Source organism: Eptatretus burgeri, chromosome 9, assembly GCF_056783735.1.
Source record: "Eptatretus burgeri isolate ZD-2024b chromosome 9, Ebu_testis_v1, whole genome shotgun sequence".
Taxonomy (NCBI): Eukaryota; Metazoa; Chordata; class Myxini; order Myxiniformes; family Myxinidae; genus Eptatretus; species Eptatretus burgeri.
Window position 1 is genome coordinate 78,261,353 of NC_140969.1, and position 19,327 is coordinate 78,280,679.

Genomic DNA, 19,327 nt, shown 5'->3' on the forward strand with positions numbered 1-19,327 from the left:
TTTGGACATTGCAGCTGATGCCGTCTAGTCAAGGTTCTTCACCCTCAGAGTCGAAGGTAGAAAGAACCTTCTCCGCCTTCTCAGGTGCAAAAGATACAGTCCAGGAGTAGTTGGGTATGACAGGGAAGGTGGATATCGAGAGTGATGGGTTGGACACCAATATTTGGAAGCAGATACAGAATTGAGGAATTCTCATGAGCGAAGTCAGCTGTGGTGTCATTTGAAGAGAGGAAAGGGATGGAAGAGGACCAGAGATAGACTTGATAAGGTGTCACCAGGTTTTAGAGGGACAAGTTTGAAAGTTCATTCTTGAGGATGGACATATGTTTACGGCTCCCTGAGAGTGGATTCACAATTGTTGCTGGCCTTTTGAAATGCACTGAGGTTGCCTTGGGTCGGATTTGTCTTCCAGGAATAGAAGGTATGTTGTTTCAGAGCAACCGCCTCACCACAGGCTTCAGTGTATCATGGGGGGGGGGATAAGCGGGGGATAATTGAAGACGAGATTTGATGAATCTCTGCACGAGAGAGAGCAGGATTCTGTGGAAGGAATCCCAGGATGAGAACATCGGTGGCAGTAGATATGAGACCAGTCCTGAAGAGAGGTGGCTGCTTACAGTCCCTGCAAATCTGCTTGAGTGATCTGCAAGACTCGCCGGCGATGAGACAGCTCTCTGAGAATAGCCAGTGATGTTGACTTTCACAAGCATATTATCAAATGAACCAATTGCAGCAGAGAAAGAACATGAGGCATTTGCAGGGAAGTTAGTGATCACGAAGTCCAAAAGGGAGGATTTGCCATTGGAAGAAATCCAAGTCAGAATGCTTGTGCATTGAGTCAGACCCATGGAGTCACATAAGTCTTTTGCTGAAGTGCCCTGGCTGGTGAGAGAGAGATAAACGTACCAACACCCAGCCAAGTTGCATGGTGACAATTTAAATGACCACATATGAGGAAGAGAGAATGGTGATGAGTGGTTAAAAGTTTATCCATCTTGTGTGAGAGAGATGTATATGGAGTCACTGTTTGCTGTTTGGAGAACGGTACATCACACAGTCAAACAAGGGGTGGGAGCAGGAGGGAAGTCACAACCAGAAGTACTGTGAGGGGTTGGAAGGTGTAAGATCAGTGCAAGGGCAGTGATAAATTGCGTTTTTAATATAAAGTGAAATTTTGCGATCAAGCCTATCCTGTCAAATTGGAGGAGACAATAACCGGGCAGACACACTCAGGAGTCAGGGCCATCCTGTGGGAAGGATTCTGTTAAACAGATGATGTCTGGTTTAATTGCTAGCGGCCTGGATCGAGAGATCTGTCAAGTTGGAGTGGAGACCACAGGTGTTTGAGGTTCACCCAGTTATGGGTAGGGGGGGGAGGAGGCACAGAGTTTGCAGGTGCAAGGTGCGAATTTGAGGGTGTGGGATGTGGGGAATGTTTGAGTGTGTTGGTGCAGGGAAAGGTTTGAGTGTGTAGGTACAGGGAAAGGTTTGAGAGGGTGGGGTGAGGGAGAAGCATTGATAAGGTGGGATAAGGAAGGATGTAGAAAGGAGGACATGAAGCTTTGAAGGGGTGGGGTGGGGGTGGAAGTGGAAGGAGGGGAAATGAAGTGGAAGGATGCCGATTCCAAATCCCCAATTTTGACAATATCATGGGATACAAGATAACATTATTTTTGTTCAAGGCATGGAGAAACATGATGTTGTGTGTATGGGAGAATTGTTGGTGGACAAAGCACTTAGCCGACAAACCGTTTCGGAAAATAATCTTTGTGGTGAAGAAGAAGAAGAACCTGTGTAACATTTTAGACAAAGATATAATGATTGAAAAGCATTTTGAAATGATTTTAAATGCTTTTAAGGGAAGAAGAAGCATTTATATTTAATGAAGATTCAGTTTGGAGACATTGAGAAAAGAGGGGGCAAAAATGAATGCAGAAGAAGGAAGTACAGTAAGATCCTGACATTTGCATTCAAGGATATATTCCTGAAAAATGCTGCAAATGTCAAATATGCGAATGTCAGGGAATTGTTTGAATGGGAAAAGGGGGGATAGGTTCCTGGCGGTTCATGATTCATAAGGGAAATTAAAAAAAAAAAAAATTTACAAACATGAATGCACATGGTTACGGCTTCACGATGCTTACAAATAAGAAAACATGACAATAACAGGCACTGTTTCCAATGTTTATTTATGATAAGAGGTAACTATTGATGTGTTTATGATGATGATGATGATGATGATGATGATGATGATGAGTTAGAATCCAGTGAACACCTCTAAAGAGGATGCAGGTGAGGGTGCTGATGAGTCATGCACCGAAGAGAATGCAAGTGAGGGCACTAAATGGGATGTAGGTGAGGGTTAGGGTTTTCAGGTCAAGGCAGTGGGATAATTGAGTGTTGGGGTTAGGGTTATTAGGTCAAGGCAATGGCATGAGAAGAAAGAATGAGACAAAAGACACGCTGTACATGACTAGCCGTGCAGGGGTTGTGGGTAGATGGACGAGTGGTGATGAGTGTGACCTTTTTTTGTGGGGGATTGTGGTAGGGAATGGTTTATGCACACATACAGTTGCTTTATGCACGGTCGGTGGGAGATGGCTTTAGAACTGTTTTATGTGCATGGCTTTTGGGAGATGGTTTTTGCATGGCTGTTGGAAGATAGTTCGAGAACTGTGTTATTCATGCGGCTGGTGGGAGATAGTTTTTTTCTCTCGCAAAAATCGCGAATATGTGAAGCACAAGGCCGCAAATGTAGAAACAGGTTACATTTTATGAAATGCAAATACGTGGGATACACAAATGTCGAATCCGCGGATGTCGGAGTTTCACGGAACAGGCAGAAGTAAATTCAAGTAGGATGAGATCGCTGTGGAGTGGACAAGGAAAGTTAATTTTTTGTTGGTTTTTATTTTTTGAAGCGACGAGGGGAAATAGGAGAGCGTTGATGAGGTAGAAGACATTTGGAAAAACAGAGGCAAAATTTTTTCACACTTTCTATCAGAGGGGCGGCTGTGTTAGGCCTGTTTTGTTCTTGCATATGGCAGCTTGAATACCAGGTAGCTTTCATTTCTTAGAAGCACAGCTGTGCCACTGATGCTGTGCCCCTCTACCAGTACACTGATACTCATTTTACCAACCTCAGAATGATGAAAGGCCGAGTCAACCCCACCTCATATTAATTCAGCAGCCAACAGGGCTCAAACTCAGGACCCGAAGGATCCTAAGCCAGCCACCCCAGCCACTAAGCCAAACACAAGGCTTACTTCGGCCTTGAACAATGAGAAACAAATTCAATATATTGCATAAACAACGTATGATCCAACATGAAATATTGGACTGGATGTAACAGCAACACCTTGCTGAAGATATAACACAAAAACACGACGAATCTGGTTTGGAAAACTTCGTGTTAGTGAGGTAGAAACAGCAGCTGCAGATTCTATCAGCGTGTGCAAAAATCCCCAAACCGGAGATTCAGTCTATGCATTGTCTAAATCACACAGCTTCGTAATGATAATGCTCATAAAGCATATTTCCCAGGTTATGTCGCTTGATTGTGTTGATTTTTGGGTTCTGGATGGTGAAGGTTCTTCATCCCCAACGGCCTTTGTTTACATCACTGCAGGAGTATTTTGAACCGTCAACTAAAATTGGTTACCGAATTTGAAATTTGAATCAGATATTGATCTTAAACCATATAGCAGGTTCATTTAACATGATGACCACCATTAAAAAAAATTTAAAATTACATATAACGACAATGTGTTTTGCAAAAGCCACTCACATGCCTGAAAGTTGTTGAGTGTTGAAAAAAAATTGCTGCATTATTTAATGTGAGCAACTTAATTAATAAACTCAAAACCATAATGCCACCTTAAGGTTTTAATGAACACTATTAATGTGAGTTTCTGAAACTGCCAAAATTGAATAATAACAGAATGTGAGGGAAAAAAAGGTAACTCATGAGTAAGTTTATGAATAATTTCAAATGGATGTTACTTACAAGTTGGTGTAATTCCAGACCATGCACTGCAAGTCATTAGTTGCCTGTGGGAAATGACAGAGAGAAATATACAGTGTTGAAAAGGCCGCATCATATTTAAGCAATCAAGTCTAGATGTGGATAGGTACAACCTTTACAACACAGGAAATGGAATGTCCGTTTCCAAAGAGGTATTTGCAGGCATTGCTTTGCTGTGGCTTATTAAAATGATGATTCGATTAGATTCTTTGCTATGCTGTGCTGCCTAGCATGGGGTCACTTCAGGGAAAGGTTTTTGACTGATTAAAGGAAAGGCATCAATATGTGGACGAGGGGTTTGTGGTAAGTAAATCAGAGTGAAGAAGGCCGAGTTTAACCTTATTTTTTTACGAGCAAATAACCAGGCAACCCAACATTCTACATGGAAAGAATTGGATGACCATTGTACCCATCTCAATTATGCCAAAGATTGCATTAAATAATGAAATTAATCACAATTTTAACCAATATAAATAAATGAAGCAACATCATTTTCTCAGCATGCAAAACAACAAACTCCTGCAATGAGATTGTAAAAAAAAAAGCAGGTACTTAGCAACAACATTAGTCGCAAATCTGGCCGTGCAAGCATCATGAGCATGTTGAGATACAGGACGTTTCAAAAGTCTGGAATCATAGGAATATTTATTTTACACCTTTAATGAATAATTGCTCAAATTGTGAGCCACTGACATGCATACACATATCAGTTCCTGTATGTAGGTTTCTTTGAACATTTCCTTACATTGACACATCGATTTATCACATTCGTTTCTGATTTCACCCTTTATATCCCCAATAGTACGTAGTCGCATTGTATAAACTACTCATTCCAGGTGTCCCCAAGGAAAAAAAAAACAGGCAAGTGGCATTAAATCTGGACTACATGGGGACCAATTTATTGGTTCACAATATCCATATCTTCTCAAAAAAATAAGGAGGAAAATTAAATAATATTTTGTTACGATTCCAGACTCTTGAAACACTCCCTACAATATATGACCGAATACAAGATCGAAGGAAGAAAGTTTAGTTTTCTTACATTGTTTAAGTGTGAGAAAACAATTTCTAGAGGTGGGCTTATGCGTTTTGGTGCTGGATTGATGGTCAGAGCAAACATTCTTGAATTTATGTATGAAGAATTTCTGCAAGATAAAAGAAAACACATCAGTTGTATTCAACAAATTTTTTTAGAATGCAAACCGGTTTGAAAAATAATGGCGAAGGTGAAACACTCTTCAGACTTAACAAATCATTTAGCATAAATCCATAAAGTATGTTGTTACTGGTCGAAGATAGCATTATTGGTTGAAAGATAAACAATGAAAGCTTCACAAATGAACATTGTCAAATTGCAGTTATATTCAGGTTTTCCAACAAAAAAGATTGTTCGATTTGCACAAGAGAAAAAGAAACTTAAGTTCCCACAGGCAAATGGGAATCTTATGCGGACTGGAATAATTGAATAAAGGAGGAAAGCAAGCTCACAAGGAGGAAATAACAAGGAGAAAACAGAAAGGAGATAAGATGATCTGCCATTTGAACTACATTCCATTTCTCAACATTATTAACAGTGTACAACTGGTTTACGAGTCAATGTTCTTTGTTCACATTTGTTCGCATCACTCAAGTTTATTGACAGTGTGTCAAAAAAACAAGTGTTGTTTTCAACAAATCAACCTTTAACAGATAGATTACACCAAGGGCCTAATAGTCTGATATACTGTATGTTCCCCTGTGACTGATAATGGTCAAGGCTAGGTAAGAGGAAATGGGATTAGATTGTGACTCGATCGGCAGATGGCCATTTTGTGCTCCTTGAGGAAGAGCATAGCCTAATAGGTGCAGGGAGCGTGCCCCCGAGTGCTGAATGGTAGACCAGGGGTTGAGTGGTCCAGGTCACACCCATCGATGATGGGAGGGGCTGAGGACATCAAACTGGGAAGCGCTTTTGCCACTGGAGAACGTATCGGTCATTGTCTGCTGTGCTGGTCTCGTTTGGCTGTGCTGTTCGCCGATGGATTCTGAGGGTCCAGTTTTGGGATGCTGCACAAAGACACCTGGGACTGCTCGGGAAGAAAATGCAGCACGTCCCCGAGAGCATCTTGCTTCCTGCCTGATCAAACTCAGAAGGACCTGGATCAGGCCTGTTTCTGTTTTACACTTCTCCAACTTTCCTGGTGTTTGTGTTCGTGGGTTCTTGTGCATGTGATGCCTTAAGGGGTGTAGTTTAATCGGCTTTATGTGTTAAATTATTATCCTGTTCACGTCTGCCTCGTGTCTCAGGAATCCATTTGTTCTCTTATCCTCTCCTTTTATAGAAATACTGCACATATTTTTTTTTTATATTGAGTCTTGAGTTCCCAACAATTCTTACCACATAAATTATCGGGCCATTTGGGGAGGGAAATTAAGATAAGCAATTAAATTAAGGTACAGCAGCACACTTCACACCTCAGGCAGGTTGGCCACACATTGAGCTAGCTGCTCCAATTTTTGCAGTTTGTGTCTCAGCTGTGTTTAAGTGGTTAGATTGGGTCTGTAAAAGGTACAATCTACAGGAAGAGAAAACCTATATCTACATCTCTTTCCCACTTTGGATGCATCTTTCTGCAATATTCAGGAAATTTAATGTCCTCATTATAAAATCACTTTACTGAGTGAAATGCCGATGATTTTTGAATTGTTGCTTCATTCATACGCTTACTCGATCTTCCTTTTAGCAATCGCATCTGCATCATAAGGATGCAGTCAGATAATGTTTCTGAATTCCTTGTGACTCTCAGCATGATTAAAATATGATCTTGTCAATGGAAGTTGCTTCAAAGAACATGTTCTGATGATAGAGAGTGGCACCCATCAAAATAAGGAAGAGATGAATGAAAATCCTATTGTAAATGATTGTTATATAACAGGACTTCCCTTAAGGCCCGGTCACACCTTGACGTTTTAGCCAACGTATGCCGATTTTTGAATTTTTTTTCTAAAACGCTGGCACACGTTGAATACGTTATGGGTAAGTTTTGATAACATTGAGAGCACGCTGGCATACGTCGTAGTACATTGCCATACGTCGTTGTACATTGGCTTTAAACGTTGTACTTTTCGGTTGTCCTCAAATTTTTTCATGCTTGAAATTTCACGACATATGCCGGCGTATGACTCACACGTTCCACTACGCTGGCCACAAGTTGTAGGCATGGTCTGCGATCGTTGACACACGTCAACACATGCTACTTGTAAGTTAATCATAAGTTGAGACACGCCGAGGTAATGTTTAGAGTACCCGAAACTTATTTCCTACCTATGATTAACGTGTTGTTGGCACGTTACGCGATCGTTGCCACACGTCGACAGACGTTACTTTTAAGTTACTCATAGGCTGAAAGACGTCGGTATAATGGATCATCCTTGCGTCAGCGTCCACGGCCACGGCCAGGACACTTATTTGCAGCATTCTTCAAACTTTTCTTCGGCATGACGAGGATGTTCACACTTCGATGTCAAGCTTGGCTATGATTCCAATTGTCCATCGGCAGCGTCTATTTAAAATAGTCGAGTTTGAGCGTTTTAACACGTTCAGAAGTAACGCTTCAAATTTCCAAACCCCAGCGTCAAAAAAAAACAACAAAAAAAAACAAAGGCGAGTGACAGCAATTTAAATCGTTCATTGTAAACAATGAAACTAGCTGAGTGGTACCGTTTAAAAGTCGTTGAGTGTAAAAAAAATCCAATTGTTGAGCGCAAGCGTCTACTTTCAATCGTGGGGATGCAGCCATTTAAATCGTTGAGTGGCAGCCTATGAACCTTCCCGTGGACACGCGCGGACGCAAGGACGATCCATCATAACCCACACCATCCCCCTCACACCCACCTACTACTGCCAACATGAACAAACTACTACTAATACTAATACTAATAGTAATACTGATACTGATACTGTTACTGCTGACATGGACATCGACTCAAAAAGGACTCAAAAACACTGTTGGGTTCCCCTTTAATGAACACCATTTTAATATACCAATTCCCAAAACCGCTGGGAACACGTCTTTATATGGCAGTTGTAACCTAGAAACACGTTCATTTATTTTTTTTGTCGATCGGAAGACGTCATTGGAATACGTCTACATACGTCGATGTGTGTTGGGACTACGTAAAGAATTGGTTCAAAGCACGTCAAACATAAGTTAGAAATAAGTTTCGCATAAAAAAGACATTACCGCGACGTGTTTCGACTTATGAGTAGCTTATAAGTAGCCTTTGTGGACGTGTGTAAAACTTATCCTCATCGCATGCGAACGTGTGTCATACGCCGAGTACGTCGTAAAATTTTGAACATGTTCAAAATTTCTTGACGTACTCTACTTACTACGACTTATGATAGCGTACTTAGCGTTCTACTCGCGCATACCAAACTTACCCATACCGTATTCGACGTGCCCCAACGTTTTAGACACACTTTTTGTTACGTCGGCATACGCTGGCAAGATCGCCAAGATGTGACCGCGATTTTGACCCTTCCATTTCTACGGCAGTTATGATTCGAATCGTTGTGCGTCAGCCTTTTAATAGGCTACGTCACGACATCGTCGGCGATGCGTGTAACGCGCTATGCCTGAGTTAGACTATCGTTGGGCATCAGTTGTGTAGGCCGACAACAGGTTCAGCATTCGTTGGTATAAGTTATCTATAACACAACGAAACGTTCTGTGTAGTTACCAATGCGTTATACACAAGACCAAGTCGCTATGAATACGTCCGAATCTTTAAAAAAAAAACTTCAAAAGTTCAACGTAAGCCAGCGTTTTACATAAATTTTAACACGTTGCCATCGCTGGCTAAAACGTCAAGGTGTGACCGGGCCTTTACAAGGAACATCAATGTAGTGGGAGTCCATTAGGGCAATCAATCCTGCACAATAAATAGGAGTTCCCTTACAAGGAATTTCAGCACAGGAGGAAGCCATCAGGCCGATCAAAGTGTGTGATATTATTACCAACCTATGGCTGTTTGTCCGTGCCCTTATCCTTTTTGAATGCTGAGTGTCAAGCAAGGAAGCAGTATGGACCATTTTTGAAGTCTTTGGTGTGATTCGGACCGTGGTTGGGTTTAAACCACTTATCTTCCAAACTCAGAGTACGCACACTAATCATTATCTCACCAAGTCTGGTAGTTTATATTGAAGTGTGCGCACAGGTACGTGTACACACACACACACACACACACACACACACACACACACACACACACACACACACACACACACACACGTAATATATTGAAGGACCATGCTAAACTAAAATTTAGCAAACATGTCAAAATGTTAAACAAATCATTAGCTGTGGTAGAATAAGCGCAGTGTTGGCTTATCGGTTGAGGTGGCTGACTTGAAATATTTTGGTTATTGAGTTTGAGCCCTTGTCGTGCCGTTAAATAACAGCAGGAGGGTTGATTCAGCCTGTCAACCTTCCGAGGTCGGCAAATGGTAACAGGAGGAACTGCATCGGCAGCATAGCCATGTTCCTCGGAGTGACGCAACCAGCAGCCACAGGCTGTATATGAAGCGATGATGATGTGGTGGAATTGAATGTTTCATGAACCATCTGCTTTGGTTAAAGTGAACTATGTAAATGTAACAGGCAAGTTGCTGTTGCAATATCGAGTATTTTTTACTTCTAATTTTTGCACATTATATTAAGGAAGAATTTACAATCTCACATTTTTTTTTTTTAACAACTGAACAAATTTACAATTCACAATTTTAAATGCGATTTGAAGGGAGAAAAATGCATGAAGATTAGAATCAAAAGATAATTTGTTTGATTTGGTGCATTGCCTTTTTTGTTTTAAGCAATATTTTTATTTGCTATATATGCTTGACTTGCATTTTGTGGCGATGTTTGTCAGCCAGGCATCTTGTTGGTGCCAATGAGTTTCCAAATCACTAGAGAATGTCTCATGATGGACATCTGATGTGTGCCCATAAGAAATTTCCCATGGGAGATCGATACAAGGATGGTGCCATATCATTTTGTAAATTGCCATAGTTATGTGTAAACCGGAAAGGTTAAGCACCTCCAAGATTTACAGTCTACAGAATGTAATCAAGGCTTCTTCGTGTATGTGTGTGATAGCCTTTGTGCATGATGAAAGGAATGGTAAACCTGTTCGTTAGCCTGAAATGGCATCGAACAACACAATGTTAATGGTACTCAAAAACTTAAAATGGCATGCGAAGTAATAACCAAGGGAAAAATAATTAGATGGATTATTGCAGGAAAAATAAAAATAAAAAGCAAGTGGAATGACAATGAAACAGGAGGGATTGAAATATAATTAATTTTCCAAAATAAAATGAAACAAGCATTTGCAAGTACAGGGGCAATTTGAAATACCGCAGCCTGATTTTACAAGTTAATTAATCCTCGGTAATACAAGGAAATCAAATGAAGGAAAAAGGTAATTCTGCACATCAAGCCGGAGCTATAACAATCAACCAAACAAACGTCGGGACAGTCGAGGAGGACACGATGGCACTGAATCTGAAAGTACGTCGCAAAATCCCAAGTACATTCGAGTCTCAGTATAAGAAATATGTCGTGTATTAAATTTGGTGAAATGAAAAATACCTCGAAGTGACCAGTTGCGACATAATAACCAATTAACTCCTCGTTATAGTGAATAGCAAAAAAAGAAAAAAAAGAAAAGTGATCCAGCAAATTCACAGAGTGGACCAACTCACTCCATGACACTGCAGATTCATTCATTTATTTTGTACTCAACCTGTGACTTCTGGTTGCATCGTTGCTGAAAGCGTAGCTGTGCCACTAATGCAGTGCCTCCTTTAGGTTAGAGCAATAATTTGTAATTTGGCCAAGGTGCTGGCTCACCTTGAGAATTTGAAATATCTCGCCAACACTTCACATAAGGAACCATTAGGTCTTTAACGTCCACCATAACTGATGCTGGCAGATGGGATACTGGCACTGCAGATGAATGTCTATAAACTGCTAAAAGTTGATAACATCCAAGGGAGGATCTATGTCAACCAATACATTCCAGACTATGCTGTAAGCAACTTTGAAGATGTGATTGGTTCAAGATTTTATTTTTTTTGAAGATCATAAGGGTGAAGAGCTCCAAAGCCTGCACCTCAGACGGGGATTTACCACAGAAGTGGATCGAATGGCTGTGCGATCTTTGTGTCGACAGAATTATAAGTGAGACTTCTAATCTTAAAATTAATATTCGTGGTGTTTGACCAATTTGTTATCTTCTCCAGATCAGCAGCCAAGTAATCAGGTGAATGGAAGAACTGGAGTACACAAATGATACACAAACATGTAGGCGTAGACACCAGACAACATGTGGCTTGATGTTTAACATGAGACATATGTAGCCGACAAATATTGGAGGAGTTAACTTCCCGGAGCACTCTGAGCATCAGTGACACCATCTACATCTCGTGGTGTTGCTATTCTTTCCAGAATTGGTGGAGCAACCTTACCCCCTCCCCACCCCCTCAAGGGATACTAAGCCAACCTACAGGGTATATCCATGCTCTCTCCTTGAAGTGCTGCACGAGCATCAGAGAAAGGAAGCAGCATGTACAAGTTTGGTATGACTTTGGTGGGACTTGGCCAGGGCTTCCATTGAATGAAACTGTTGACCTCGCATACTCAGAACAGACACTCAAACTACATACTTCTGAGCCCTTAGAATCAGTGAACACACAATGCCACTGTACCTCCATCAATATTTCTAAGGATTGACACACATATACTCTCATATTTGTGTAGTGACACAAAAATGACCTTTATGTTGTCTTTCTTTGTTGAGGATGTAAGTTGCTTCACAGCTATTATGTAAAGGCAAACGTTTGAGTATCAGGCATTGAAGTAGAGTGTGGGAGCTATAAGTAAGTAAATGAAACTCTCAACTGCTTTTCTCATGTGTTGTCCACAGGGATGCGATCATGGAGCACGAAGCTCTTCAAATCCGATGTCACATCAGCGGTTTCGTGCATGTTCGTTCACAAGTAGATGTTGAACGCCTCATGGCATTTTTAAAAATAATGCATTTATCTGGCATTCACATCAATGTTTCCTAATGCCTTATCCTTCATGTGATTTAGCTACGACCTTCTCGGTGATCCTTATGGTGATTACCAAAATGAATCGAAATGCATTTGGACTGAAACCCTGATCAATTATCCCAATCAAAGGGTAACCACTGTCAAAAGCTACTGTGGAAGGATTATAGGATCTCTGCCTCTTGGCATGAAAAATTAGAAGATTGTTTGATAGACCATTAAATCCAGTATTGAAACATTGTGGGACATGCACAGTGTGAAAATGCTTGCAGATTGGTTTTGCATGCTAAAGGGATGTCTACATCTATATGCACAAAATGGAGGACATTTTCTTTTTAATCTCTTTTCATCTTTAATTTGTATTACCTGCACACCTCTCACCGACTCTTTACCGACCTCTTTTCAACCTCCTTTTCCTTTTCAATCTCTCTATCCACTTTCGGATTCTGATGTACCACACTCTGATGCAGAGCATCGATGCTGCCGAAGCAGTTTCTAGGAAAGGGTTATTACTGGGTGATTTGCCATTGCCTTCCCAGCCGTATGCAGGGCAGGAATTTTGTAATTTGGCCACAGTGCCGGAAATAGCTCGGCCATTCTTTATGGAGGACACCAGGGGATCTTTAACATTCACCAACTCATGCCAGCAGATGAAATGTCTGTTTAATATGCATCCGAGGGATGGCAGACACATTGATCAATCACCCTGCCTGTGAAGCACTGGGATGACAGTTCATAGCTGAGCTGAGACTCAAACCCAGGAATGTGCACAACTCCAGGCCATCCTGCCAGCCCCCATACTTCCTACAATTCCTATTTTTCATTATTCTACTGCCCCATTCTCAGTTTAAGCCCCCCCCCCCCAACATCTTCTTGTGTGTTCCTAATCTGAAAAAGCTATCGCAAAAATCAAATGACCGAGTAGGTAATGTTGCAAAATATGTTTCAAGGATTGTATTGCGAATAAAAAATACCAATGAAAAACACAATCAAAGTCCATTTAAGGCTTTTTATGCAGTGTCATAGTAAATGTAAAAAAGTTTCTTATGCACTGGTGTGAAAATTGTAATGGCCTCTAGTGACAGCTGGCCTTGACTGCTGAAAAGGATGTAACAAAAGCATCGGCTTTCCTTTGCATTCAATTTGAAAGTGCAGTGTTCATTTTGTGATATTATGAGACGGTTCATACGTCGAGCAAGAAACATGGAAGACGTTTTTCACCAGTGTGTCATATTGCTCAATTTTGCATTTTGCATCACGTGATGGGCACCAACATGCGGATGTCTTTCTTTAGCACAACAAAAGGTCACGTAAAGGCCGGGTACATTCAATGCGATGTTTGATAGTGTCCTCATAAAACGAATAGCAAATGTGAAATTAATGCAAGAATTCCAAAGTTTTACCACATACTTTTACCTCGAGATGGGAAGTATTTGTCCAATGTTCTTATATAGGATATTTCCAATGATGGCATGTTTTCCAGGTTCTGAAAAAAATGGGAATGGAGATGTGAAGCAATGATCAAAGCAACAAATAAAACAAGCAGTCATAGACTGGTACTTACGAAATCGTCAACTTGACCTCTGACCTCGTCAAATAAAAGCTCTCTCTCGAGAAGGTAGTGACGCAAACCAGAAGTTTCTACGATGATTCTATACAAAACCTTCAAAAATCGTAATGTCGACCGAAGCAAAAATCTCCATTTCTCCACGCAATTATTTACTATTATTTTATCAATGTCAAAAAACCGTAATATTCGGCCATCCACCACAAATCTTTACATAATCCGACGGCTTAGCGAGTCAGGCATGCGACGATAACCTTTATTGGGATAAAAATGACTTTTAAACACCATCTTTATCGAAAACACCGTCAGCGCGCACATGCAAAACCTTTACGTGATCAACAACGCGTCTGCTCGAGCGCGCTGCACCACGTGACGAGCTGTGACGCGGCGAGTGAAATATTTTTTATACAATCTTAAAACGTCTCCAAAACATCCGATTTTTACCAGAATTTCGACAACCGAGTTTTAAGCATCCTAAGCGATCGCAAAAACCGAAGACAAAATTAAAATCGAAGTTAAAACGAACTCGTAACGTCGACCGAAGCAAAAATACTCCATTTCTCCACATGAATTTACGGAATTATGTTTGATCTCACTGTGACCTTGACCTTTGACCGATTTTGATCAAAATCGAATCAGCGCGAGCCATCACCCTCCTGAATCACGTGGTGTAATTTGACATTGGTAGCTTCTTCCGTTCTCGAGTTATCATGCCTACAAACAAACACACAAACACACACACAAACAAACAAACACACAAACAGAGGACGGAAGTCATCAATATACTAACGAAATCTTTAGATTTCGTAAGTAACAAAAGATAATTACTGAAAATTAGTTATTCCTTCTCAGTGTCAAATTGTCCCCCATAACACAAATACTACACGAGAGTGTATCACAAATTATGTGCCATTCCAAGGAAAAGTCCACAAAAACAAATTCATAAAATTGTGAATGTTGACATTTGTTTTCTACAAAAATAAAATTTCAACTCAACTTTCAAAATGATTCTTTGACACAGTTTGAACATTACCTGAGTAATCACTTATTATCTACTCTGAGTAGTAATAATAATAATAATAATAATAATAATAATAATATCATTACTTTCATGCTGTAAAGGCACATAGGGATGCCAAGGCAGTTTCATTAGTAAGGAGTGCAGTGCTGGACACGTTGCCACTTCAACACAGGTTACCTTGAAGTTATTACCCCAGTACACTGGTATTCATTTCACCAACCTCAGAAGGATGACAGTCTGAGTCAACCCCACCTAATGTTAGTTCAACAGTGAAAAAAGGGCTCAAACTCGGGACGTCAAGGTCCCAAGCCAGCCACCGTAACCACTAAGCCAACACCAGGCTTATCTACTCTGAGTAATCACCTGAGTAATCACCGACTCTGATATTAGGTTTCAAATTTACTGATCAACCCTCATAGAATAATTATATTGTTTTGGGAATTAGAATAGTATGTGCAGGCAACATATCCATGCTTACAATTCAACACATTCATTCTGATCTGACATTCTCAACTTCCTGATGTTGAAACTTATCAAACACCAGAGCATTGTCAGACTACTCGCATAAATTTGATCTTTCTCTCAAATGTATTCACCCATAATTTATTCTGTTCAGACAAAGTGTCAGTCAATAATAACTGTAATAAACTAAAGAATGTGGATACATATCTTCAATATTATGACAAAGTTGTGTTTGAAGTCATGATTTGAGAAAGCTTGGCATTGATTTAAGTGGACTCATACTTTTAAACTCCACTGTATAGGCAGTACATGCATGTGTAATGTGTTCTCATATCTGAATATCCAGAATATCTGAAGAATTTCCATATCCTAATGTAAAATAATATACAGTGTTTCTTATGTGAAACAATAAATGAAGCATCACTTCTGCTTGAGCCAGAGATGTGTGCATGGTCGATGTTGTTACATGGTGTCAAATAAGTGAACCAAATGTCGCTATGGAAGTCCTAAAGCCTCCCAGACCAATGAATTTTAAGGTATCGAATGCTGTCGATGCATGGGACAAAGGGGCTGCACGATTCTCGAACAACTCTCGAACTTCTCGAACAAGCCCGCTGAGCTCAAGAAGAAAGACGCTGACATGCAGGTAGCCATTTTGCTGGAATTGGTGGGACAGGACTCCCTGGCTATTCACAAGACATTTACCTTTGGCGAGAGTGACAATGTGAATGATTATGAGTTGGTGCTGCGGAAGTTCACGGATTACTGCAGGCCAAGGAAAAACATTGTGTATGAGAGGTATCATTTTTGGAAATGTGATCAAGAGGAGGAGGGTGAGACGATCAACCAATGGCTCATTGAACTCAGAACGCAAGCAGCCATGTGCAAGTTCAGACCTCAAGAAGAACTCATGATTCGAGATAAGATTGTATTTGGTGTGCGAGACAAGAGATCTAAGGAGAAACTTATTCGGGAAGGTGAGGTCACAATGCAGAAAGCTTTGGACATATGCCATGCCACCGATTCAAGTAGGCAGCAGCTCAATAGCATGAACAGTGCCAAACACGTCTATGCAGTGGATAAAGAGAGGCAACGACAGCACACGACCTTTCCCAAGCAAGCCAAGGCCAAGCCTGCAGCCAGAGACATGACAGCAGCTACAAAAGGTGACAGGAAAGCCTTACTCAGCCTGTGTGCGAGTACTGTGGCAAGAAGCACAGCCCTGGGCCACGCGGGTGTCCAGCATTTGGCAAAACGCGTGCTCAGTGTGGAGGCAAGAATCACTGGGCTGCTGTATGCAAGGGTGGAGGCACAAGAAGGATACGTCTTCTGGATGCAGATCCTGAGCAAGGTACTGAAGAGTTTCCGGTAATCGATTCAGTGTTCATCGGTAACCTGGATGATGATGTCACCTGGCCTGTGGGCAGGGGGCAAGAACAGCCTACAGTTGGCAAGAGTGTGTAAAGCATCAAGCTCAACACAGGTGCCCAGGCAAATGTAATCTCATTTGCTACCTTGACTATTGCAATGTCTGAGCACACCATAACACCCACCAACATCATTCTCACTGTTTTTGGTGATGGCAAGATTCAGCCATTGGGAACAACAGTGATTCCCTGCAAGCAAAAGGGCAGGACTGGAGAATCAAATTCTATGTAACTGAGTGAAACACTGGTCCCATATTAGGGCAAATCGAATGTGAGAAACTGGGCCTTATCAAGCGTATAGATTCACTGCATGCTCCACTAACCAAGGGGTGACTGCTCGAGCAATACACAGATGTGTTCACAGGCACTGATCAGTACAAGCAGAAGTACGAAATTGAGCTGAATCCAGATGTCATGCCGACTGTTCAGCCAGCCAGACGTGTTCCCTGTGCAAAGTATAAGAAGCTGAACGACACTCTGGAGCAGCTGGAGAAATGTGGTATTGTGGTCAAGGTCGACAAGCCCACCGACTGGGTTAGTAACCTAGTAATCACTGAAAAAAAGATGGCCACATGAGAATCTGCCTCGACCCAAAGCCGTTGAAACGTGCAATCAAGCTAGAGAGATTCACAATGTCTACACCAAGTGATGTGCAGAGACAACTGAACAACAAGAAAGTGTTCATAGTGATTGACATGGCTGACAGGTGCTGGCATGTGAAGCTAACAGAGAAGTCCTCCTACCTGTGCACATTCAATATACCCTGGGGAAGGATGAGATTCTGCCACATGCATTTTGGCAGACTGTCAGGAAGTGAAACAATGCATACGAGAATCCAGGAGGCATTCAGCGACATTCCTGGTGTGCAGGTCATCGCCGACGACCTAATCATTGCCGCTGAAACCATGGAAGAACAGGACCAAATATTGCACGAGGTTATGCAGAGAGGTCGACAACAACAGGTAAAGTTCAACACGACTAAAGTAAAGTTCTGAATGCCAAAAGTGCTGTATAGGAGCAACATCATCACTCCAGAGGGACTGACATCAGACAAGTCCAAGATTCGAGTGATTGCTAACATGCCTACACCAGAAGACAAGCCAGCACTTCAGTGCCTGTTAGGCATGGTCAAATACCAAGCGCAATATGTACCGAACGAGTCAGAGACCATGGCACCACTACATGCACTGCTCAAGAAAGATGCAGCCTGGAGCTGGGAAGTGGAATACACCCAAAGTCTCAACAAGGTCAAAGCAGCACTGGCAACAGAACCTGTTCTGAGATACTATGGCGTCTTCAAGCTGGTGACAATCCAAGCAGATGCTAGCCAGAGTGGGCTTCGTTGTTATCTGCTCCAAGAGGGATGGCCAGTTCATTACGCATTAAGGTCCATGACGGATAATGAAAATAACTATGCGCAGATTGAAAAGGAACTGTTGGCAATCTGCTACACATGCCACAAATTCCATCAGTATGTGAATGGGAAGCCGGTGAATGTGCAGAAGGATCACCGCCCTCTCGAGGCAATTTTCAAGAAACCACTGGGCAATGCGACTCTGCGACTACAGAGAATGCTTTTGAGATTACAGCACTATGAACTAGACATGAGGTATGTCCCGGGCAAGTACATGCATGTAGCCGGCACACTGAGTCATGTAAACTTACCTTGTGACTGATCAGATGACCAGACGGAGGATGATATCGAAGTCATGGTTCACTGCCTGGTGCGTAACATGCTGGTGAGTGCCATGAGACAAGAGCAGATCTGAGCTGCAGCTGCTGAGGACCCTGACCTCCAGATGGTAAGGCAACAGCCATGATGGGATGGCCTAAAAAGCACAGTGCTCCGAGCGTCCTCCAAGATGACTGGCCGGTCGAAGATAAGGTACACATAGCTGACAGATGGCTGTGTGTTGGTGGACGCATTATGATCCCGAGATCACTGAAGAGTGAGACGCTGGCTCTGCTACATGAGTCACATGGGAGCTGAGAAAACAAAAGCCAGAGCTGTTGGTGCTCTGTTTTGGCCCAACATGACTGCAGATATTGAACAAACAGTGGACAACTGTGCAGTTTGCCTCAGCCACAGGAATGCACAGCCCAAGGAGCCACTGAGACCACACCCCATACCTGAGCTTGGATGGCAGAAGGTGGGAGCTGATGTCCTCACATATCAAAGCAAAGACTATCTCCTGGTGATTGATTACTTTAGCAAGTATCCGGAGGTGGTGGAGATCGAGGACAAGACTGCCACCATGCTTGTCACGAAGATGAAAGAGCTTTTCACACGTCATGGCATTCCACAAGAGCTCATGAGTGACAATATGCTGTTTGACGGCCAAGAGTTCAGGTGGTTTTCACAAAACTGGGGAATTAAACAGTCGTCATCCAGTCCTGGATTTGCCCAGTCCAATGACCAAAGTGAAGCTTTATCCAAACCATCAAGAGGATGATTAAGAAAGCTGATGATGACATTTACCTGACACTTCTGGATTACCGAAACACCCCTGTCACAGGTACATCATTCTCGCTGGCACAGATCTTAATGAGCAGGACTCTGAGATCCAAGATATCAGTCACCAGGCAACTGCTCAATCCAGCACCAATACATCCCAGAGCATAGTTGATGCAACAGAAGCTGAAACAGAGAGTCTATCATGACAGATCGGCAAGATCGCTGGCTAACTTGCAGCCGGGTGACACTATTCGTATCAGGAGGAAGAACACCTGC

General features: G+C 41.9%; 1 protein-coding gene across 4 annotated transcripts in view; it reads right to left on the reverse strand.

Moving 5' to 3' along the window:
* Positions 1-19,327, reverse strand: part of LOC147020412 (adhesion G protein-coupled receptor B3-like) — a 713,921-nt gene that overhangs the window by 192,387 nt on the left and 502,207 nt on the right. For all 4 annotated transcript variants that reach the window (XM_085895732.1, XM_085895730.1, XM_085895731.1 and 1 more), the window contains 3 exons: positions 13,536-13,605; positions 5,067-5,169; positions 4,007-4,050 (listed from right to left, as the gene is read on the reverse strand). In XM_085895732.1, coding sequence (XP_085751858.1) covers positions 4,007-4,050; positions 5,067-5,169; positions 13,536-13,605 — 217 coding nt within the window. The remainder of the gene's footprint in view (positions 1-4,006; positions 4,051-5,066; positions 5,170-13,535; positions 13,606-19,327) is intronic.